This window comes from Sander lucioperca, chromosome 9 (genome assembly GCF_008315115.2).
Source record: "Sander lucioperca isolate FBNREF2018 chromosome 9, SLUC_FBN_1.2, whole genome shotgun sequence".
In the NCBI taxonomy this organism is placed as follows: domain Eukaryota; kingdom Metazoa; phylum Chordata; class Actinopteri; order Perciformes; family Percidae; genus Sander; species Sander lucioperca.
In genome coordinates this window covers 27,502,424-27,525,373 of record NC_050181.1, presented here as the reverse complement: position 1 = coordinate 27,525,373, position 22,950 = coordinate 27,502,424, and the positions used below count along the sequence as shown (strand labels likewise).

Genomic DNA, 22,950 nt, shown 5'->3' with positions numbered 1-22,950 from the left:
TGTTCCCATAATTTATCATGGCAAACAAATATAATAAAGCGTGTGATTTGAAGCATGGCTGATAGTGATTCTAATTGATGTTAAATAGTATCCACAATCTTATATAAATACATCATTTCAAATATATAGATAGATAATTGGATGTTTATATAATAATATATATACATATATGTGGGATAACTATATATATATATATATATATATATATATATATATATATATATATATATATATATATATATATATATATATATATATATATACTGCATTTCGCTGTCTTTGTATTTGTACTCTGCACAATGACAATAAAGTTGAATCTAATAATATATATATATATAAACTTTCACTGCAACAGTGCAACAATTTCCAAATTGCACGTGGAAAAACACAGCTGCCACCTACTGCTTATTTATCATCATTGCAGGTTGTAGCTCAGCTGCCGCTCTCGCGATATTTGCGAACCGTAACTGGACCAAAACAGGAAGTAAGACATGGCATCAGTGTTCGGCGGAGTAGAGGGGTGAGAATGAGTTAAAATATACAACAAAACTTGACTAACTTTATGTTTTGAATTATAAGTTAATCCTAGTGTATATTGCAGGGTATTATTCGTGGTTTTGCGGCTGCCACCGAGAAATTTAGGATACGAGCCGATAATGAAAGAGTTTCATTCTGACCATCTAGACTAGTCTTCTGACTGGGGGAGCTTTTTTGTTGTGTGTGTGCGTATGTCTCGTGATCATTTCCCCTCCCTCATGTTGTGGGGTACTGTCAATTTATATTTCCTAGCAATTATTTTTATTTTTTCCTAGCAATTATTTGTATTTATTTTTTAAATGTGTGTGTGTGTGTGTGTGTGTGTGTGTATATATATATATATATATATATATCTTCAAAAAGATCACATTTTCACATATACATTCATATATATGTGAAAATGTGATCTTTTTGAAGATTTGTTTGCACTTCAACACAGAGTATTTGTGCCCCTGCTTCCATCCTCACAGCAAATATAAATATACATGTTTCTTTCTTGATGTTACCTCAATGGTAAATGGTACTGTATGTGTTTCTGTTTCTCTCATCCCCTCTGTCCTCTTTCTGTCTGTTTCTAGTGGAGGGACCCACTCCAAAGCGGTGCTGGTGGCAGCAGATGGAAAGATACTGGCAGAGACAAATGGACCGTCCACCAACCACTGGGTGAGCACAAAAAGGGACGGAGGTAGTTAGTTTGGGTTCAAGAAATGTAGGAAACAAAGTAAGGATGGCATGGAGGGGAAAAAATGGATGAGTAAGGGGAATTAGGGGGGTTGTGCTTGCCTTGTATGTTTACTCAATGCATAAGACCAAAAAAACTGATTGCATCAACATTTTTTGTGTGTGTGTCCATGTGTGTATACAGTTGGTTGGGGTGGACAAATGTATTGAAACTATCAACGACATGGTCCAGAGAGCCAAGATGGAGGCAGGGTTGGATCCAAACACACCGCTATTCTCATTGGTCAGTCAAATACCTGTACACTGTTGACCTATAACGAGAGTATTGGATAAAGAAATCAATGCCAATTTAAACACTGCTTTTCTGTGTGTGTGCAGGGCATGTCTCTGAGCGGAGGGGAGCAGAAGGACGCCATCGACAAACTGATTGCTGCCATGAAGCAACAGTTCCCCACTCTCAGCCAGCACTACTTCATCACCACCGACGCAATTGGTGCCATGGCCACCGCCAGCGATCGTGGTGCCTAGTCTTTTGCTATTGTTTCGTTGTAGCGCAGTCAATCCCAGCACAAAACTTTAACTAAACAGTGCTGGAGACATGCATGTAAGAGTAGCCTCAAACCTAATTTAATCTTAATTGCTTAATATGCATTCTTATTTTCAACCATTTTTGCCATATCCTTTTGAATAAAGTGTAATTAAATAGCTTACTACTTTTGTACCATCTATATTAACATTTAAAAAGAGACTTAGAGTTGCAGTTGAAATCAATCATGACCTTAATATGCCATAACAGGGCAAGGCTTGATACTTTACCCCCTTAGGTGTGGCTGTATGAAAGTGATAGCATTTATAGTATGTCTTTCCACACTTTATGGCTTAATGAGATCAACGCAGTCATCTTCATTGTCATATAATGCCGCTTAGCTCAGACTGTCTGTTTTCTCTGTAGGAGGTGTAGTGTTGATATCAGGGACCGGCTCTAACTGCAAGTTAGTCAATCCTGATGGCTCACACATCGGCTGTGGAGGCTGGGGTCACATGATGGGGGATGAAGGATCAGGTAACTATGGCAGTATGTATATGAGTTAGTTATAATGTTACTGATTGGATTAAACTCTTAAAACATCCTTTTATCTCTCAGCATTCTGGATCTCTCATTTGGCGGTGAAGACGGTGTTTGATGCCAAAGACAACCTGGTCTCTCCTCCCCATGACGTTACACATGTCAGGAAAGCCATGGAGGATTACTTCCAGGTCTGATTGCAACAACAATGACAAATGTGCTCATTTATACAATACTGTCAGCTCAGGTTTAAGTAGGGAAGTGCTTAATCAAGTAAGTTCACGTTCCCAAATCTTTATGCTGACGTATGCTGTGCCAATGCCAGTGCCAAATCAGAGTGTCATCTGATTTAAGGGAATCACTTTTCTCCCTTCTGATTGTGTGAAAAATGCATATGTGAAAAACATGCAATTTGTCTCAGGTGTCAGATCTGATGGGTATGCTGCCACACCTCTACAGAAACTTCCAGAAGTCTCACTTTGCAGGTTTATGCAAAAAGCTGGCTGAAGGTAGGTGCCACATCACTTCCTCGTTGGTTGTTATTATTATAGTAATGCTTGGTATATTTGAATGAAAGGTCAAATGAAAAGTATTTGTGTGCGTATGTTTCAGGTGCAGAAGCAGGAGATGCTCTCTGTCAGTATGTGTTCACTCAGGCTGGGAGAGTCCTGGCAAAACACGTAGAAGCAGTCTTACCTGCAGCACAAGAGGTAACACACACACACACACACACGCCTATACTCATTTGTATTCTTTATATATGTCAGAAACGTTCACACATGAATTTCTTGTTATCTTTTTGGGATGACAGCCTCTATTGAGTTGTGATCTTGGTCTGCCCATCCTGTGTGTGGGCTCAGTGTGGAAGAGCTGGGAGCTTCTAAAGCCAGGTTAGTGCCCCTCCAATCAAGACAATGAGTTTTTCACCCATTTTTCTGTCATTTTTACATTGAAAAAATGATTTGAAGCAGTAGAACGTTCTCCTAAAACCCAGTTTACTTTCTTTGTTTCTGACTAGGGTTCACTGAGGCTTTGGATAAAGTGGCATCATCTGACAAGTTCAAGGCCCGTTTCCTTGGCTACAGTCTCCTGACTTTGCAGCAGTCCTCAGCCCTTGGTGGTGCTAGTCTGGGGGCTCAGAGTATAGTCGCCACCGTAACTATGGATTACAAAGCTAACGCCAAAGTCTTCTACCAACACACTTTTAACAGCATCCAATGAGAGTGCACCTGCACAGCCCCTAGATCCAAACAGTATTCAGCTAAAGGGAAATCGTATTGCTGATTATATAAGAATTAGCATCCTTGCTTATAACACTTACTATAATGATAATGATTGTGTAATAATGGTGTAGCACTTATTTTGATCTTACTACAAGATACCAAGAATGTGGTTATATTATATATATATTATATATATATAAATATTCAGGATCTTGATTTGATATTACTTTCATTTTACTGTAATTGTAAATCTTTGCACCTTTTCTACACTTGTTCACATTTGACATTTATAATAAAAAACTCATTCATGTCTTAAATAATCTCTGACCCTTAAAATAATTGAAGTTCATTAAAGCTGTGGTCAGAAAAACCCAGTCACTGTTGTGCCTTAAGCCATTTAATTCCTAAATATGAGTTGCTCAGTTTATTTTGTAGTTATTATAGGCAGAGAAATGTAACAAAAAACACCACTTGATTCATCTGCAGGCTTTCTTCACATGTCTGTATGTTTCTTCAATGTGTAATGTAATAACTAATAAAAAAGCACTCATTCTCATAGATTCACATGGATGCTTAATCACAGCATTACTGTATGAATGTACAGTACCTGTCTTGGACATGAACTGTAGCAGGAGTAATGGGACAAGTAACAGTAATGGTGTGTGCTGCCACTGTAAATAGAATCAATAACAATAGAATAAATACAATTGAATTAAAAACAGCAGCAATAACATTCCACTGGCTCCCAGCTGCCTCTGAGATTCAATTCAGCTTAGCAGCTGTGGTGGTGCACTGAGATGACTATACCAGAGAGGAATGAAAAAAAACATCAGATGATCCCCTCAAAACTCCTGAAGGTAAATACTCTGAGATTTAAGCAACTTAAATCGTCTTTGGATAATTTCCTCATCTCTGAGTTGAATTATGCAATGATAGTGTGCATTGTTTTAATGTTTCTCTTAGTACAGTATGTTTTGGTTTGAAATGAGATTTTGAAAAGTTTAAGAAAGAAACCACATCGCTCCTCTTACTACAGCATTTATCATAACACCCAGTTGATGACCTTTTTTCATTTTTGTATGGAGGTTGCAGCCTCGAGGCAAACGTGTCACCCTTCATAGACTGCACCACTGTGTCACTGTGTTACTGTTAATTCTTTCCTTTCTTCAATCAACACTTTCTGCTTAGATTTAAAACTCTGAGTACAATGATTTTCTCACAACCTAACTAACATTATCTCTGCAATTCTGTTATTTTAGTTCAACAAACTTAATAGAGAAATGTAATTCATTTAGGTATTATGATGCATTGTCCTAGAGTGATTTAAGGGTAACGTTACAGTAATTGCAGAAAAGTTTCCATCTATGAAAGCTTTGGTGGAGCCTTGGTTGTTTTTAGTGATACTTTTATCCTTTACATTACATTCAGCTAAACTTTGTTAACTGATGTTTGGCCACTTGGGGGCAGCAGAAACAAGCTGTCAACCGAACACACAACTTAACAGTATACCACCGTTTTAAAATATGGGGAACTTAAAAGCAAACCGTTGCCTATTTACACATCCAGCAGATAAGGAGCAACATTATCATTCATATGAAGTCGTGTTTCTGAACACCCAGCGAATGTAAATCCAATATTTACTCTTTGGGCTGTGTTTTCGGTCCCTACTAGCTCTTTAAATAAATACCTGGCTCCAAAGCTGCTAAATGCGCCGCTATGTTCACCAGCTGGTTGCTAACTGTGTTTACACCGTTTGGTTTATCCAGTCGTGGGTTTTGTGGAGCTTTTTCACCAAAAATAGCTTTCTGCTGCAGCCGAAGCACTATGGGAGTGGTGACAGTGAACCAAAAAAAGAAAAGTTTTTGGCCCAAAAACTAAAACAATGCATTGGAAGCATGGATGTGATTGGGAGACGCTGCAACTCTGTGGCGCTAAAGAGAAACGCAGAGTCAGGTGATAAGCTAATTAACTTGCTAGCTAGTGACTTATTAGCTGCTTGACTTCGGATATATTAAAGGTGGGATTTTATTAGGTGCTTAAGCACTGTACTCAAATTTGACGTACCTGTAACGTTACTGCACTTTACTTAAGTATTTTCATTTCTTGCTGCTTTATACTTCACTTCAATTCATTCAGTCTAATGTGTTTTTACTACACATTTATTTAACAGCTACAAATGCAACAACAGTAAAATGCTACTCAAACAATGTTTCAGTAATAATAATCCACTAATATATATAATGGTAAATCACAGGGGCCAGTGCTCTGAATTGAGTACTTTTATTCATGATACTTCAAGTACATTTTTGATAAAAAAAAAAAAAAACAACTTTATATTCATTTTCACAACGCATCACACATTCAACATTTACATTGTTGTATTGCTTTTTTCTTAAATAAAGGGTTTGATTACTTCCTTTACCACTTGCTTGAGCTAGCCTACAGTACTGTACAGTATATAACCCACTGTCACAATGCATGTTTTTCCCTTGCAGACTGTGGGGCTGTTGCCTTTAGAGAGATATGTCACCACTTATAGTAGAGACTATAAACCCTTCAGTGAGTGCCACCGACAGGCCAACCAGCTGAAGCCCAGAACTGAACCTAAAGCTGCTCCTGCATTTATCAACCCACCTCAGGTTTGATGGATATAGATAGATTGATTGATTGATTGATATGTCGGGATGAATAAAGTATCTATCTATCTATGTTGATATGTTGATTGTGTTGTTTTCATAGACTCGTCGTGAAACCTGGCCTGTATTTCATCAATGCTTTTACAAAACAACTAACAGCATATACGGCTCAAGTAGCTGTTTACAGGTGAACAACAACAACAACTTTATTTTCTAACTAGCATTCTGTTACTAGTACCACCACCATCATCACGCTTATTGTACTCTTTCTCTCAGCCTCCCTCTTGTTCCTTCTTCCCTGCATCCTTGCCTTCATTTGGCATTCCCGTTCCTTCCGTCTCTGAGGCGTCTTCTTGGATTATTGGCTCTTCCCTGTTAGATTCCAGGACGCAGGACGTGGGAGTTGCAAGGGAGACTGGGTCTTTACTTGGTGAGGAGGAGAAATGTCAGCTGCACTACATTTTTGGTGGAAAGGGTAAGGAGTTCTCTCTTTCTCTTTAAAACACACTCATACTTACACACATACACACACACACACACAAACACACTCATCTAAGCTGGCAGCTGCATTGGTACTCAGTCCATTTTCTTTTGACAGCGAATGTGTTAGAGCAGCAGGAGGCTAAAGATAAGCCGCAGAAGAAGATTGATGTTCTCTACGAGGAAGGTAAGATGGCTCTTTTTACTTCAGGGGATTTGATTCATCTAGTCATTTTTCAGTGGGAAAACCTTTTGAAGTACTTTTGGCTTCTGGGCTCTGAAATTCACAGATGCGTTCACTGTTCAATCTGCTGGTGTTTTTACCCTGCTTTTGTTTAAGGGCCTTCAAACTGTATGTAAAGTGTTTCCTGGAGTATGGACATAAACCTGCTCTATATTTGTGCACTTTTAGGTGTGATTGTGTTGTCATCTCTTGGCGGTCCGGCCTGCTCTGAAGATTGTGTTAGATCTCTCTGTAAAGAAGCCGGGCTGCAGCACCTTCTCCACCTCCCTGTGGCCTCCAGTCCAATTCTCACAATCAAAGGTAGAACACTCCTTCACACACAGAAACACACTTGTCCCATTATACATAACCTTTAGGTTACAAAGTCAGGCAACTTCACTAGAAGATAGTAAAGATCAAGCACTAACTAGCATAAAGTTTACTAAAATTAATAAAGTAACATTAAGAATGAACACCAATGTTTTCTTTTGCATTCATATCAAAAACGGTGCCAACCATGTTTGAGAAAAACTTAAAATAATGACAAAACATGCTAACAGATGAAGTCAGTATAAAGAAACAATACTGTCTACAGTGTCTACAGTTATGCTAGCAGCTCTAAGGCTGTTTACCATTGTCACCATTTGAGTTGAGCATGTTAGCCTGCCTGTAAATTAGCAGTGTATGTAAGTGTATTTTCCAAAATGTGTTTGAAGTGAACATATAACGTAACATTTAAGTGAGTGTATTTTGTTAATTCCCATTTCTGACTAGATACTGAAAATTGGGACAGTGGCTGCTTGAGGGTCTTGGGATCAACTATTGGACTGAATAATAGTACCTTCCTTCAGTCTACTTCCAGGCAGTGTAGTTGGTAAGCCGCATGCCCAAACCTCGCCTTTTTATCACTAACACATTTTTCTAAATTGTAATTTTAGTTTCTTGTCACAAACTCTTCTTGTACTCTATGTGTTATTTCCTGACCCTTTCTCTCCTTTCCCCTCTCTCTCAGCAGTGCATGGGAAACTGAGTGCCCTAATTGTTGCTGGAAGATGCAAAGCTTCTCTCGAAGCAGCACACACACTCTGGCCCGTGTACAGCCAACTTTCTACTGCCCACAACCCAGCAGGAGACTACCGCTGACAGAGTACCAATCCAGCTATACTGCTGCGGTAAAAGAGGTCAACTGAGTATGTGTGAATCTGATGGTTACCAAACTGTAGCCCTTTGGCTTTTCTATGTCCTTGTATATTTGTCCTTTATAACCCTGTGTGTCTCCTCCTAGTGGGCCCAGCCAAAGATGCAGCAGAGTGACATTCACTATCGTGATCCTCCTCGTAAACAGATACTTTATCCTTCATTCTGAGTGTCAACTTTTAACCAGTTAAAAAGTTGTTCATGTCAACATTAAAGCTGAAATCTCGAAGATTTTCATTTACATAATTGTATGTAATGTCACTATCACAGAAGGAGGAAACACATATTGCAATACATTACGTATATATTTGCAGTATTACAATTTGGGTTTCTGCCATGACATCACCCGGAAAAAATGCTGTACAGTAATCACAGGTTTTCTCCATTGTATACACACAAAAAATGGAACTCTGCACACAATTTTGAAAAATGGAGGCTCATGTATCAACAACAAGACTGTAGAGCATAGTAATAGAATGAATCTCATTCTATTTCTATGCTCCAGACTGCTAAACTCTCAGCACAATTCCTATTGTTTTCATTTAAATCGAAATTCTAAATCAACCAGGACTGAAATAATTTTTAATCATCATACGTTCAATTAAGGATTGCCACTTTAAATGTTAAAACTTCTTCTTCTTTCAATCACCCGCACTCTTCAGGTCGAATGGGTTGCCTTGCCACATGTGAAAAAATCCTTCCTAGTTGAAGTAGGGGTCAAGGTAATTGCCTCAGGATACAGAAGCTGAGGATGAGTGGTAACACAGCAGAAACCATCGGCTGGCAGGCACTTAAAGGAGACAAGTGCAATGTGCTTCTTGTCATCCTGTTGGGAAGAGGTGTAAATGTGCATGTGGCAGTACAGAAGTGGAAGAAGTAGCCTCAGATTATTAACTTAAAAAAAAAAAAAAAAAAACACCACAATGTAACAATACTTTGTTACAAGTAAAAGTTCTTTGTTCAAAAATGAATTAAGTAAAAGTACAGAAGTATTATCAGTAAATTACTTAAAGCATTTAAAGTAAAAGTACTCGTTATGACAACATGGTCATAACAAGTACTGATAGTAATGTAAGATAGTAATGGTCCTTTCTAAATGTTATATTATTATCCTGTTATTAGTGTAACTTATGTTATTTGATCTAATAATACACAAGAAATGCTTTTAGATAGCTACATTCCAAATGGCAGATCGGTGTGTTTTTCCAGTATATGACAGATTTTAGATACAGATTTAATTCAGTCCCCCATGTTTGAGGTGGGAAAAAGCAAAATTGTGCTTAGCAGAACTTGAAGATCAAACACGCATATGAAGTGCATGCAGAAGGCTCCCAGCATCCAATAGGATACACTGTATGCTTCTGGTTTGTCATGTTCATGTAAATCTAAATCTGTCATGCGAAGTGTTTTTCTGAAGGCAGCTTTTTCACATGAGCCCTCAACACCAAACCCAGCTGTCTCCAGGCCGCCACTCACACTGAAAGGTTCGTTACAGCTACGGTACTGTATGTGTTCGTCATTTACAAATTGTCGCTGTCGTGCAAAAATTAGCTACCTCCAGGTTTGCCATTGTACAATAACTATAACAGAAAAGAAGAAGAATGACAAGATCGTTTTGTCCTGTTATTTTCTGATCTTCCAATATCAAGTTTCAAGGCAACCATTTCCTTCTTTCCCTGCAGTACGAACGCATTGGCTGTAAACTCTTATTCCTCAGCATATTTTCTGGTCTGAGTGTTACAATGATGATGACAGTGGTGCTGGCAAATTAGGAAGACAGGCTTACTCATCCTCTTCATCACCTACCCCGTCAAACCTCTGGCTCGTCTGTCACATAATCAGACAAAGGTAACAATTTTCTTCTATTTCAGTATAGTGACCTAATAATGTGCAAATTAATTAAAGAATAAACAAAGAGCCTAAACCTTTTTGTTTATCATTTTTAATGAGACATTCAGATAGAGCATTATCCTTTCCCAACCTTATTTTCCTTTTTTTTTTTTTGTCAACATCCAGTTCTGTGACAGCTGTATCAATCATTTGCTAAATTTAAAGGTCAAAGGTTGTTTTTTTTTCAAACATTTTGTGGTCGCAGCTTCTCTAATGTGAGGATTTTATGCATTTCTTTGTCTTGCAGGATAGTGAACTAGATACAGTATATTTGTATTTTGGACTGTTTCTCAGGCAAAGCTAATAATTTGAAGACGTCACTTTCGGCTGATTTTACTGACAAGTGAATAATTTGCAGATTAATCGATTATGAAAATTGTCAGTTGCATATGTGATTAATATGGGTCAAAAACTCTTTTTTCGGTGTACCACCAGATGAGCAACTTTTATCAGAATGAATTGTGGGCTTTCTTGGAGTTCTCCTAATATGTCCATGATAACACAGAGGAAAGTGTGACGTAATCCGCTCCATTACTAAGCTTAGTAGTACTGCAGAGTGAAAGTGTTTTTGCCCTGGTGACTCTGGCCTCAGGGCTGAAAGCAAGGAGCCACAGCACTGGGTACATATGAGGATTTATTTCACTGTTCATAGCAACATGGAACTACCAATACATCAACCAGGTCCATCAGTATGCATCCATGAGCAAGGTTACATTCAAAGCTCATGTAGTATCCATGGGAGCGTCCTGCAATTGAGTGTCCCATGTGTTTATAATGTTATGAGTATCAGTAGGATCCAGCAGTATAGGTACACACTCATTCAGATTAGCTCCCATTCAGGTTGAACCACAATCAAAGAAAACTGCTGCTGCTATTGCATGTCAGGATACCTAACAGCATTTCCTACACCTTAAATCCTCTAAACCCTAAAATAAAGCACATCTTTTCTGACACTGATCATCATCCAACACCTTTTCAAGCAGCCAGACACTCTAATTGGCATTGAGTCATTCAAGATAAGAGCCGCAATCAGCATTAATATTATTCATTCAATCTTCATTTTTAGCTTCTTCCAGACTGGATTTTGTGTGTTTTTTTGGAGACAGAGGGAAGTTTCTATGACAACTCGAGTCATTCCCTTGTATTTTCCTAGTATTTCCTTCAATCACCGAACAAGATCTAACAAAGCAGATTTTACCTTTGAAATATAAGAAAGCCCTTCTATAAATCACTTAATACAACATTACACCAATCAAAACAATGATATGGTTTAATGAAAGTTATTAAGCCAACTACGGCAAATACACAGTGCAGCTGGATCATTGTAATTGTATGAAATGCATTTTCAGAGCATGCTCAATATGACATGTTAATGGTGGTGACATGAAAACGATGTGACATGAACTCTTTGCATGTCTGAGCATACTTGTGTGCTGATGTCCTTCAGAAAGTTTGCCTAATATGGTATAACCTGCTAGGAATGTAAACAATGACTTTTGAGGAATTTGTTTAATAACAAAAACAAACAAATACCTCAACATATATATACAGCTATAGTGACGGTACTTTGGAACACTTGCAAGAGCTTTCAAAAGATATTTACATGCAGTAAAAAAAAATTTAAAAACAACTAATGTGGATATGATGACCATAAACTATATTATAACTGAAATCCCATAAGAAATCACAATACCATGATATCAATATTTCATGATATGCCATATGACCCACACCTTACCTGGGGCCACTTTTAAGTATTTAATATCATACTAGATAAGACATAGCAAAATAACGATTTATATAAATAAACTGTAAAATATATAAATTAACCAATAAATAAATAAAAAGATATTGAAACAAAATGTGACATCATTGGGGAAAAGGCCATGATGACAGACTTTAACCCAGTTACAAAAATAACAACAATGAAATAACATATTTCATAATAATGAGTTCAATTTGAAAAATGTCTCACTTTATGTCACAATGTATTAGAAATTCTTTGGTATTGGTTAATTTACGTTTAACAAAATGTATTCATATGATTGCTTATTTCATATTATCCTCTTTGTGTATACGATTTTGAGCACTTTAGGGCTCCGTACTAGTGATTAATAACTGCATTCGCACAAGAGAAGCTTGTTTATCGATAAGTCTGTGTTTTAATTCAGTAAAAAATAGTACATTCATATCGTTGACAAAACGTTGCATCGTGTTCTTGAACGTACCCCCAACAGCTCTTGATTTCGAAAAGCATTGTGGGATTGGATGCCGGTGGAAAGCTTCTCGAAGGAACTGCAAAGATGATGGTGAGTGAGTTAGCATTCATGCCCAAATTCAAATGTATAATCCGTGTCCATCCTTCAGTTTGCCAGCGAGCATTTTCATTTGGACTACTCTCAATTTAGATGACTCCCTTTTAACAGTCTTTTGAAGCAATTATTTTTGTGAAAATGATTTAAAAACGGGTTTTATTTTTAGCCAGACCGTTAGCCTCGTAGGGTACCTACCCAGCATTAATGGGCGTATACATATATACTAACATATTAGCTAGCTATATATTATATACCTATTAGCTGGTTATTATTTGGGTTTATAATTTAGGGTAGTTTAAGTATGTGTCTATTAGTTTTGTTAGCTTCTGTCATTGCAGCTTAGTCAGTCAGGTTATTATCATGTTAACGTTAGCTGCTGTGTGTTTAGCCTCTTTGTACGAGTGGCAGCATAAAACGTTAACGTTAGATAAATATATACGGTGGCTGCATAGGAAACATGTCTACTGGCCTTGTAATGTTAGCTAATGCTCAAGAGTCGGCCCGATAAACCGATTAACTAAAATGTATTGCTCGAGTAATTTAACGTTACTCAGCATATGAATTTGTCCTGAGATTTGGTAATGTTAGCCATGACTGACTAAAGCCGACTCATGCAGAGAAACAAAGACCAGACTAAGTTAATCAGTGATTTGCTTAAATCTGCTAGCTAACGTTAATGAGCAGAACACGATATGTAACTTAATATATAAGGTGTTATGACATATAACGTTAGCCTGCTACAATGAACAGTATTATGAGCAGACCGTAAACAGACATCCGGCTTTTGACAGTCGCACAGCATGTCTGATGATGAGCAACAAAAGCATCACACCCCACAGCTAACGTTACAGTACCAACAACAGCCTGTATGTTTTACCATTTTAGGTTATGGCCTTAAATGGTAAAGTAATATCACTCAAACCTATAGACTGTTTGTGCTGAAGCTAGGCGATATGGCTAAGTTCAACATGGCTGAGATATTGTGGTATTACAATATGGAAAATAAAAGCTAAATCACCATGTTTAATACAATGAAGCATCCTGCACGTTTTTTACATGTGTACAAAAATTCCTTAAACGATGTGCCATTTAACTATTGCTCAGCCATACTTTTACGAATTAAACCACATGACCTATTATTCACACAATAGCATTTTCTTTGCTATTCGTACTGCAACTGAACTTGGTCACAGTCATGCTTCCTACAGTTTCTACCAATATTCTGTGTTGTGTGATGTTCATGAAGAAGCAAACTATGGCTGCAAAGATGTGCTGGCAGTATTCACATTTTGTTTCAGATAACCACTGCACACTGCTAAGTATGCCTTACTTATTTGCAATTATTGGTTTGGGGTTCATTCACATCTCGATTACTCACTTTCTTTCCATCACATTTTCTCTTCCTCTTTTCTTCTGTCAACCACCTCTTCCCTCTTCCTTTATCCCTTTGTTTCTCCAGCCCACACCAGTTATCCTGCTGAAGGAGGGGACAGACACGTCTCAGGGCATTCCCCAGCTCGTCAGTAACATCAATGCTTGCCAGGTCAGAAAAACAGCTTTTCTTCCTTTTTAGTTGTGTGTTTTTTATTTTCTGTGTTTTTGTGTGTTTACCAAATATTCTTTAAATGCACCTGTTGGGTTGTCTTTTCCAGGTGATTGCTGAGGCTGTCAGGACCACCCTGGGGCCCCGGGGGATGGACAAACTGATGGTAGATGGCAGAGGTAAGGAGAGATGGTTAGACAAGGATGTAAGAAATTGATTACGGGATGAATTCACCCTCACCAAAAATGTGTGATTAAATGTGTTTTCCAGGTAAGGCTACAATCTCCAATGATGGAGCCACCATCCTGAAACTGCTGGATGTGGTTCACCCTGCAGCCAAGACCCTGGTGGACATCGCTCGCTCCCAGGATGCTGAGGTGTGTGGGTGTGGGTGTGGGTGTGGGTGGGTGGTTTCAGGCCTAATGAAAACTGCCACAAAATTGAAGATTGTGGATTCAAAATTTAACCTGATACCAACACAGTGTAGGATCTCCCCATCAAAACTCCATATAATAGCTTTTCATAATCGGCTTTATTCCTTTATACCATCTTCAGGTCGGAGATGGCACCACCTCCGTCACTCTTCTGGCTGCTGAGTTCCTGAAGCAGCTCAAGTCGTACGTGGAGGAGGGTCTCCACCCACAGACCATTATCAGATCATTTCGCACCGCCACCCAACTCGCTGTCAAAAAGATCAATGAGATCGCCGTCTCTGTGAAGAAATACGACAAGCAGTAAGTGCTCACTTTCACCTCGTTATTTACATGGCAGCTACATAGCATTTCAGGTTTGATCTATGAGCAGTGTATTCATATGTTGTGGTCAAATTGTGCTTTTAATAACTGGTCTAGTTGTACATTTTCAGAATTTCTCCCCCTCTCTATCTCTTCCAGGGAGCAGAGGCAGCTGCTGGAGAAGTGTGCAGCCACTGCCCTGAACTCCAAGCTCATTGCCGGTCAGAAGGAGTTCTTCTCTAAAATGGTGGTGGATGCTGTCATGTCTCTGGACGAGCTGCTGTCTCTTAAGATGATTGGCATCAAGAAGGTCCAGGGAGGAGCCCTTGAGGTTTGTATTTTATACTTTTTCTACCATTTTAAACAAAACTTTCCTCTGAAATTGCTTAATACAAGATATGACGGTTATAGAAACAAGTATATGGGTCAGTCATGGAAAATATAAGTGAGGAAATTAAAAACAAGGTTTAAACATTTAAAAAGGTTTATATGAGTTAAGTTTACTAAAACAAATTGTCACTCTTTTTCATTTTTTAAATTCCAAATCCATCTGTCTGTATTTTTAATTTCACAGGATTCCCAAATGATCTCTGGGGTTGCATTCAAGAAGACCTTCTCCTACGCTGGGTTTGAGATGCAGCCTAAACGCTATGACAATCCAAGGATTGCTTTGCTCAATGTGGAGCTGGAGCTGAAGGCTGAGAAGGATAACGCTGAGGTCCGCGTGAAATCTGTGGAGGTATGAAGAGCAGCACACAGCATCAGGATGTGACATAAATCCCTGGAAATGTTGTGAAATCAGTCTCTCTTCCTTGCTCCCTGTTTTAACCGTCTTTCCCCTTTTCTGCAGGAATACCAGGCCATTGTGGACGCAGAGTGGAACATCCTGTACGACAAACTGGAGAAGATCTATCAGTCAGGAGCCAAAGTGGTTTTGTCCAAGTTACCCATCGGGGATGTGGCCACCCAGTTCTTCGCTGACAGAGACCTGTTCTGTGCTGGCAGGGTGCAGGAGGAGGATATGAAGAGGACCATGATGGTAGGCGTGTTGGCTTGTTGTTTGAATCAACTTGTCTGTTGCAAACCTACATTTCACATGTAAAAAATTAGCTTGAACAATACTAATTGTGTGTTATGTGACCTGCAGGCCTGCGGTGGCTCCATCCAGACCTCAGTAGGTGCCCTGACAGACGATGTCCTGGGACTGTGTGAACTCTTCGAAGAGGTCCAGGTTGGAGGAGAGAGGTAAGAGGGACAAGTCCAAATTTTTGTCAGTCCTCTTGAGAGAATTAACATCTTTAGAGTAAACCATGCGTCATGATTCTCTGTGACAGCTCACACCCATCACGTCTGTGTCTGTAGGTACAACTTCTTTAAGGGCTGCCCAAAGGCAAAAACCTGCACCATCATCCTGAGGGGCGGAGCAGAACAGTTCACAGAGGAAACGGAGCGATCACTGCATGATGCCATCATGATCGTACGCAGAGCCATCAAGGTCAGTCGACACATGGAGTGTATGTGTGCATGTTTTCCAGTGATTGCAAGAAGGCTCAATATATGTAGCCATTAGGAGTACACTATGTCAAATATTTGTGACCAGCTGTGTTGCTGTTTATTCTACCTATATGACTGGTTGTGTTGAATTGATATAGGGATTCAGGAGTCTCTTAATCTGTGTAAAGTGATATGCAGGTTCTTCAGTCTGGTTTGAAATTAGTTTTTTATTACGCCTTCACGACAGCCGTGGCCAGAGGCATTATGTTTTCAGGTTGTCCGTCCGTACGTCCTTCTCATTCTTGTGAACGGGATATCTTTTGACTCCCTGTAGGGAATTTCTTCACATTTGGCACAAACATCCACTTGGACTCATTTTTTTTAATTGCTTCAAAGTCCCCACTACATATATTATGATTCTGGACAGACATGGATGTAAACTGCAACTTTACTGGTTGACGGAGGCATACCACAGCGAGGTGGTAATACTAGTTTTAGTTGAAATTCTTCTTATCCTTGATGCTAAATTCAAGGAAACTTGTAGCATTTAATTTAATACAAACCAGTGAGATTAAAATTCATATTTGTCAGTTTGATTTTGATCTAGAACCTTAATTCTGTTTTAATTTGTCAACCCATGTGTGCACACCGACCGCAATAAGCTGACTGTACTTTACTGATTTTCAGAGCGACTCCATTGTAGCAGGTGGAGGAGCCATAGAGATGGAGCTGTCCAAGTACCTGCGGGATTATTCCAGGACCATCCCTGGGAAACAGCAGCTGCTGATCGGAGCATACGCCAAGGCCCTGGAGATCATCCCCAGACAGCTGTGTGACAACGCCGGCTTTGATGCTACCAACATTCTGAACAAACTGCGCGCCAAACACGCACAGGTAGGGAATGAAACACACGCTTTACCTTCCTACACAAGACTCAAAATATAGCATTTGGCATAAGGGCACTTTTATGGCCTTCAGGTTTAGATGTGGAGCAGGATATAAAGTCAACTCTGTTTGACTTTGTGGGCTTCTTCTGTCATCTCCGTGCAGGGCGGTATGTGGTACGGTGTAGACATCAACAACGAGGACATCGCAGACAACTATGTTGCCTGCGTCTGGGAACCATCCATTGTGAGGATCAATGCTCTGACGGCGGCGTCAGAGGCAGCCTGCCTCATCCTGTCAGTGGATGAGACCATCAAGAACCCACGCAGCAGTATGGATGGACCTCCCGGTGGTGGCAGGGGCCGAGGCCGCGGCAGACCCCATGCTCACTAAGAGAAGCAAGAACAAAACCACATTTTAAACTGGCATTAAAATCCAAATGCAGAAACAGGACTGTGTCTTGAGTTCCAGTCAGGCTGCATTTACACATGGATGCAGAGATTGTGTAGAATAAAGGTTGGCATGTTTGATCTGCATTTGGATTTGAATTCTAGATACAAATTAGGCGTTGTAAACGGTCATAGACATGTTGCAAATTGCAAGTGTAGTGAAACAAATAAAAGGGGGAAAATTCCAAGTTTATCTAGCGATTTCGAGATGGATTCTTTAGACTTTTTCAAAGATGGCTGACATTTCTTGTGTTTTCTTTGTCACGTTTTTTTTTTTACTGAAGCTTTCACTTGGTAACGTCTGTTTAACATTTCAAGCCTTGCATCTTTCCATGTGTAGCCATTTTACTGAGAAATATTGAAATTCAAGAAGAATGAAATTAGTTTCCCCCCCTTGGTTTTGTATCAAACACACTCCTGTCCCCTCCAAGTTAGCTCTTCCTCTCTGACCTGAAGCAGCTGTTCCATCGTTTCTAATATGGATGTGTTACTTGACAAACTGATGTGTAACATGGGAAGTAAAGCACTGATGTTAAGCAGTTCTGAACCATTCGTTGGTTATGCTATGTGAAACTATTTATTGGACCATTGTTATCAATAAATTCACAGCTGAAATCATACTGTTGACAGTTTGTTTTTTGTAAACATCTGGTCAAGGGTGGAGACAGAAGATTGTCGACAGTAGTGCATTAGTGGTAGGTGTGTTGCTGTCTTTTTAAATAGAAAAAGTAAAGCATGGTCTTGCTGTGGAAAATGGCGCATGGGTTTAATTTCAATGTAAGGCCATGGATCATAAATTTAGGACCGTGTAAGGATGATGCTTTTGAATCATTTTGCAACCTGCACAGATTAAAATAAACAAGACTGAGGAAAAAAACTCAAACAAGGTTGGGTCAGTATGTTGAACATGGTACAGTGGTTCTTAATCTGTTACTTAAAGTGAACATAAACATGAATACAGTTTATTACAACATACACAACATAAGATAGTATGATGTCTTAAGGGGGGAAAGTTAAAGCCCCTGCAGAGGGTTATATTAAAAAATACAGACCGTAGTTCGACAAAAGAAATCCCAGGTTTTACGTTTTTTAAGCTTTTAACTACATTTACCCTGTCTTCCTCAGTTGGTGAAGTCTACTCAGTTGCCATGGAGATAACTCAGTTGTATGGAACTTAAGTCACGTTTTAACATGTGGTAACGGAGTGAAGACAACTGAGCCATCTCCATCTGCTGAGAAAGACCGGGAGATGTGGTTAAAGGAACCTGTAAAAGGCTAGTGAGACTGTGTTGAAATCTAGGTTTTGGCCCAAATCAACTGGCTCCCAGTGTTAATCATGATGGTTTGAATTTTCCCATTTTTGTAGGCTATGTGAAAAGTCAAGAATACCATTAAAATGTAACTTTTAGGGCGCCCAGATAGCTCAGTTGGTGGAGCAGGTGCCCATATGTGGAGGTTTACTCCTCAGCGGACCCGGGTTTGACTCCGACCTGCGGCCCTTTGCTGCATGTCATTCCCCCTCTCTCTCCCCTTTCATGTCTTCATCTGTCCTGTCGAAAATAAAGGCCAAAAATGCCCAAAAAAAAGAAGGTAACTTTAAAAAAAAAAAAAAAAGTCCTAAATACTACAGATACCGAACGATACACCTGAATGTAAATGGTGACATACTTTGTAAGAAAGATGCATATAATGCCACAGTCCTTCATAGTGAAGGATCCTTAGGTGTGTGTTTGATACACCCAGAGAGCTTAAAACTTCCCATGTGATCTACAACTTGTAGTTTAGTCTTTTCACCACTAGGTGACGCTCAATCACAGTCACAGCTGCAGTCCAGGTAGTTACGTCAATATCTTGTATATGGTAAATAACAAAAAGGCAACAGTCTTCTTATTTGGCTATTAGGATGAGTGAGTTTCACTCTAGGTAGTATAATGCAAAAGTTGAAATACACCTCGGACAGGCTGAATTATTAGAAGGTATCTGTTCGTTTCAGCAGGGATGTGTACTCAGCCACTAGCTAGCGTTAGCTTTACTGAGTTCATAGTGTTGCTCTGGATATTTTCTGGGCAGGAAATGCCTGTGACAGCATTATATGGTATGACGTGAAAAACTCCACTGGAGACAGGAGGCAGACAAATTCATGTGTTCTTTTCTTGTACATAGAGGGTGCCCTACCCTTCAGTTGAGGAGATGTTTTTTTGAGGAGTATGTACTTATGAAGGCTGGAGAGTTTTAAAAAAGTTCCTCTCCTTATCCTTTTTCTAAGTAGTAAATATAAAGCCTAAATGTCTGAATTACAGGATGTAAGTTTCTTCTTGGAATGCAAAGTCCAAAAAAAACCATGTCGCCCACTCCCAAAGTACCGCTTTTTTATATTATCGTCCCTAGAATCAGTTTTTTTTCTGTTTTCTAATCCTCGTCTCCACTTCCTGCTCCTCCTCAATTAGACAGGAAGTCTATGGAAGCCCGCACGGAGCGGTTAGACATGACGTCAACGGCTGTGACTTTGATCTCCGTGTCTCCAAACTGCATGGTGGCTCTGATCTCTCTTCTCTCTGGGCCTCCGGCTCCTCCTCCAGCTCCGCCCACTGCTCCCGGTAGTGGTTCCGGTAGGTCTAATGTTATCGTCCCGCACTTCCTGACTCCAGGGTCGGTGATGTACGTGATGTCGTCTGTGGCGCTGCAGTAGATGTTGATGATGATCTTCCGCTGGCCCAGACGAGCAGGCGTGTAGCTCCGCCTCACGACTTCGCCCAGAGCCACCGACTGGTCGACGCAGACGAAGCGGTCCAGGATATCGGTGCACCACTGGCGACCATCCTTGATGAGGAGTTTGTCCCGTGGGTGGCGTCCCTCCACGAACCGGTTCAATACGCCAACGCCATAGATCAGGGGGCATCGACGCACTCTGACCTGCGAGAGAGAGGTTTTAGAACATGTTGAAAAGCTACTGTGTTACTAGTCTCACTTTGCTAAATCCCCACAGCATTCCAGGATGGGAGAAAAACATGCTCTGGTTTATTTCTTTAAACTAGGGCTGTCAAACGATTCATTTTTTTTATTGCGATTAATCGTCAAATTTCTATAGTTAATCACGATTTATCACATTTTATCACATGAATACAATTCTATTATTTTGCATTTCAGAACTGTTTTTAAGTACATATTAACAATGGAAAGCCATCCTTAATTGGGAATCAAATGAATGCAAAGAAAATTACTTTATGAATTTGACTTACTTTGTAATTGTTTATTATTTATTTACTGTAAACAAAAGAAAAATGTGTGAATCTGTCATTATAGCACAATTCCTCCAAGTACCTAACCTGAGATGTAACACTAACACTTTGCTTCTACAGTACAAACAAAATGGTCCAAAAACCAGATGCCACAGCAGGACATTTGTAACCTTTACATTTTTCTAATAAGGAATGTAACAATTCTCCTGGACAGAAAAGAGGGTGGACAGTGTCCCAAATGACAAAAACAGTAAAAAAAAACGATACAAACAACACAGTCCTAAAACCTGATGCTGATATACATAGTCAATATAGTGTGCAGTAACTCCTAAATAATTTTGATTATTCACTGACATCCAGTGATCACCGGTTAATGAGACAGCGTTTGCAGCACTCTACAGCAGTTCCAGTTGGGCTGCTTTCTCCGTGTCGTACAGGCTGTGTATGCGTGAAACTACTGTCCCCCTCGACAACTTTTTAAAAGTAAACTTTCCATTCAGAATCTTATTGGCATCCATTTCGGCAACTCACGCTCGCCATCCACTCAAAACCCAAACAAGTGCAGGCGTGCCTGTTGTTTTGTTTCTGGTCTAGCTAGATTCGGTGTGGTGTTGTAGTTTTTCTAATGTTACAAGTTGTTGCAACAGCATGTGAAAAAAACGACAAAGTTTGCTAGGCCAAAAAGAACGTTAATCTCGCAATAAAAAAATTGACGCCGTTAAAATGGGTTTGCGTTAACGCCGTTAATAACGCGTTTAACTGACAGCACTACTTTAAACCAATCACAGTTGTTTTGGGCAGCGCTAAGCGCTGGACGGAGCAATGGTGCCTCTGCAAAATAGCCTCTGGAAGGAACTTGTTTTGGTGGAACATGTGTACGTTCAAAAGTTGTTTTAGTCGTGCAACAGAAAACTCAGATTGGACAGATAGTCTAGCTAGCTGTCTGGATTTACCCTGCAGAGACCTGAAGAGTAGTTAACCATAGTCCTCAGAAATCCACCGGAGTTTAAAATGACAACACAAAGAAAGCTGAAGGTAACCGGACATCCGGCCGAAAGGAGTAACATCCGGTGGAATTTCCGGCGGCACCGGAGCAATCCCGGAAGTGGAAACGTCGTGGATATAGACCACTCTGTTACTAACAGGTGTTCCTGAACACTCACCACAGTGGGATCCAGCCCGAAGAGCACGGCACCCTTCAGTATGGTCAGTCCAACATCATGGGGGATGATGATGCGACACGTCCGCCCCAGTGCTCTCTGGACTGCTTTCTGCAGCATAGGCGACTCGGCAAAACCACCAACCAGGAAGAGGAAACGCACACCGTGAACCTCCGGCTTTGCCATCAGCTCCTCTGTCAGGAGACAAAAAGAGGGAAGAGCTTTCAAATCATTGCACGTCATTAGAGTGTATGAGCAAAGTGTGTGTTTCTGTGTACTGTGGCTGGTTATTTCATAGGGAAATATTGATATCTTCAATTTATATATGATTATTGTACCTTATGAGATTGTGTTTAATGATACATTGATGACGTGAGAAATAAACGTGGTTAAAGATGAAAATTTGAAACATCCACTCTTTGTCTTATGGTGATCCGACTAAAGCCAGCAAAGCTAAATGACGTGTCTTTGTGTGTTTCTCACCAATGTGTTTGACAATATTGACGATGGTGGGCTGGAAGAGTTCGTTCATGGCTTCCTGTGTCAGCCGCAGCATCCCCTGGGAGGACCACTTCACTATGTTCATACTGACACACACACACACACACACACACACACACACACACACACACACACACACACACAGGAGAGAGTTGCAGCTTTAATGTTAACAGATACACTAAATCAATTAATTGTTTAATCCAACTGCTCACACACTCACCTCATCCCGCTGTCATATACACACACACACACACATACACACACGCACACGCACACAAACACACACACACACACACACACACACACCTCCCAGCCCACACTCACTTGCTCTTCCTCAGGGCGGCCTCCACACTCTGCCCCCTGTGTCTCTTGTAGTAGTCGATGAAAGAGAAGGGCAGGGAGATGTTGAGGGCGTTGGCCCTGCCCGGCGCCGCCGTCCGTTTCCTCGCTTCGAACGCGATAGTGAGGTCCACCCAGGCCGCCGGCCGCTTGGCTTTAAAGCTCTGGATGAAGTCCTCGCCAAAGATCTGGCACAGCATGGCTTCGAAGGCCAGGTCAACTCCGACGGCACCGTGCGGACCGCCTGGAAGAAGATCTACAGCTTTGGATTCAGTAGGAAGAGAGTTTTGTGTTTCAGCCAATTGTAAAAGTTTGTACCTGAAGCCTTGTAGAGCTCTTTAAGTGTTCCTTGTGGCTG

At 40.2% G+C, this 22,950-nt stretch overlaps 4 protein-coding genes and 1 long non-coding RNA gene across 8 annotated transcripts in view; 3 read left to right on the top strand and 2 right to left on the bottom strand.

Annotated features, from left to right (window-relative positions):
* Window positions 1-431: 431 nt before the first annotated feature.
* Window positions 432-3,824, top strand: nagk (N-acetylglucosamine kinase). The gene is made up of 10 exons (XM_031288529.2): window positions 432-520; window positions 1,116-1,200; window positions 1,403-1,501; window positions 1,597-1,738; window positions 2,171-2,281; window positions 2,363-2,475; window positions 2,706-2,793; window positions 2,897-2,994; window positions 3,096-3,174; window positions 3,303-3,824. Exons 1-10 carry the CDS (start codon window positions 492-494, stop codon window positions 3,503-3,505), a joined length of 1,047 nt encoding a protein of 348 aa, XP_031144389.1. The 5' UTR covers window positions 432-491; the 3' UTR covers window positions 3,506-3,824.
* Window positions 3,825-4,064: 240 nt separating this feature from the next.
* Window positions 4,065-8,249, top strand: LOC116042367. 4 transcript variants are annotated; one of them, XM_036005736.1, is made up of 10 exons: window positions 4,065-4,300; window positions 4,340-4,364; window positions 6,003-6,146; window positions 6,247-6,330; window positions 6,420-6,618; window positions 6,742-6,810; window positions 7,036-7,167; window positions 7,621-7,720; window positions 7,859-8,018; window positions 8,132-8,249. In XM_036005736.1, the coding sequence occupies exons 2-10, from the start codon at window positions 4,341-4,343 to the stop codon at window positions 8,210-8,212; spliced, it is 993 nt and encodes a 330-aa protein (XP_035861629.1). In that variant the 5' UTR covers window positions 4,065-4,300; window position 4,340; the 3' UTR covers window positions 8,213-8,249. The 4 variants fall into 4 exon arrangements, with proteins under 4 accessions (XP_035861629.1, XP_031144391.1, XP_031144390.1 ...); XM_031288531.2 differs by having other exon boundaries at window positions 4,195-4,364; window positions 7,862-8,018; XM_031288530.2 differs by having other exon boundaries at window positions 4,195-4,364.
* A 3,779-nt stretch (window positions 8,250-12,028) lies between these two features.
* cct7 (chaperonin containing TCP1, subunit 7 (eta)) lies at window positions 12,029-17,973 on the top strand. Its single transcript, XM_031288454.2, has 12 exons — window positions 12,029-12,242; window positions 13,708-13,791; window positions 13,901-13,970; window positions 14,062-14,168; window positions 14,347-14,525; window positions 14,685-14,856; window positions 15,100-15,264; window positions 15,376-15,564; window positions 15,673-15,770; window positions 15,888-16,020; window positions 16,707-16,913; window positions 17,070-17,973. Exons 1-12 carry the CDS (start codon window positions 12,237-12,239, stop codon window positions 17,295-17,297), a joined length of 1,638 nt encoding a protein of 545 aa, XP_031144314.1. The 5' UTR covers window positions 12,029-12,236; the 3' UTR covers window positions 17,298-17,973.
* Window positions 17,974-18,968: 995 nt separating this feature from the next.
* LOC118495956 lies at window positions 18,969-19,375 on the bottom strand. The gene is made up of 2 exons (XR_004898418.1): window positions 19,109-19,375; window positions 18,969-19,070 (listed from the first exon to the last, which is right to left on the bottom strand). It is a non-coding gene; the product is annotated as an uncharacterized LOC118495956 (long non-coding RNA).
* Window positions 19,376-19,546: 171 nt separating this feature from the next.
* The window catches only part of hspa12b (heat shock protein 12B), a 17,046-nt gene continuing 13,642 nt past the window's right edge, over window positions 19,547-22,950 (bottom strand). Inside the window, exons 10-14 of the mRNA XM_036005729.1 lie at window positions 22,911-22,950; window positions 22,578-22,836; window positions 22,236-22,339; window positions 21,756-21,946; window positions 19,547-20,266 (exon numbers count right to left, since the gene is read on the bottom strand). The exon at window positions 22,911-22,950 is cut by the window's right edge and continues 65 nt beyond it. Coding sequence (XP_035861622.1) covers window positions 19,793-20,266; window positions 21,756-21,946; window positions 22,236-22,339; window positions 22,578-22,836; window positions 22,911-22,950 — 1,068 coding nt within the window. The 3' untranslated portion in view covers window positions 19,547-19,792. The remainder of the gene's footprint in view (window positions 20,267-21,755; window positions 21,947-22,235; window positions 22,340-22,577; window positions 22,837-22,910) is intronic.

Coding starts and splice junctions, on each gene's coding strand:
- nagk (XM_031288529.2), top strand. CDS start 492: ATGGCATCAGTGTTCGGCGGAGTAGAGGG. Junction 1,739..2,170: donor GGCCACCGCCAGCGATCGTG/GTGCCTAGTCTT, acceptor TTTTCTCTGTAG/GAGGTGTAGTGTTGATATCA. Junction 2,794..2,896: donor ATGCAAAAAGCTGGCTGAAG/GTAGGTGCCACA, acceptor CGTATGTTTCAG/GTGCAGAAGCAGGAGATGCT.
- LOC116042367 (XM_031288530.2), top strand. CDS start 4,305: ATGACTATACCAGAGAGGAATGAAAAAAAACATCAGATGATCCCCTCA. Junction 6,331..6,419: donor GCTCAAGTAGCTGTTTACAG/GTGAACAACAAC, acceptor TCTTTCTCTCAG/CCTCCCTCTTGTTCCTTCTT. Junction 7,168..7,620: donor TCCAATTCTCACAATCAAAG/GTAGAACACTCC, acceptor ATTTCTGACTAG/ATACTGAAAATTGGGACAGT.
- cct7 (XM_031288454.2), top strand. Junction 14,857..15,099: donor TCCAGGGAGGAGCCCTTGAG/GTTTGTATTTTA, acceptor TTAATTTCACAG/GATTCCCAAATGATCTCTGG. Junction 15,771..15,887: donor GTCCAGGTTGGAGGAGAGAG/GTAAGAGGGACA, acceptor CTGTGTCTGTAG/GTACAACTTCTTTAAGGGCT.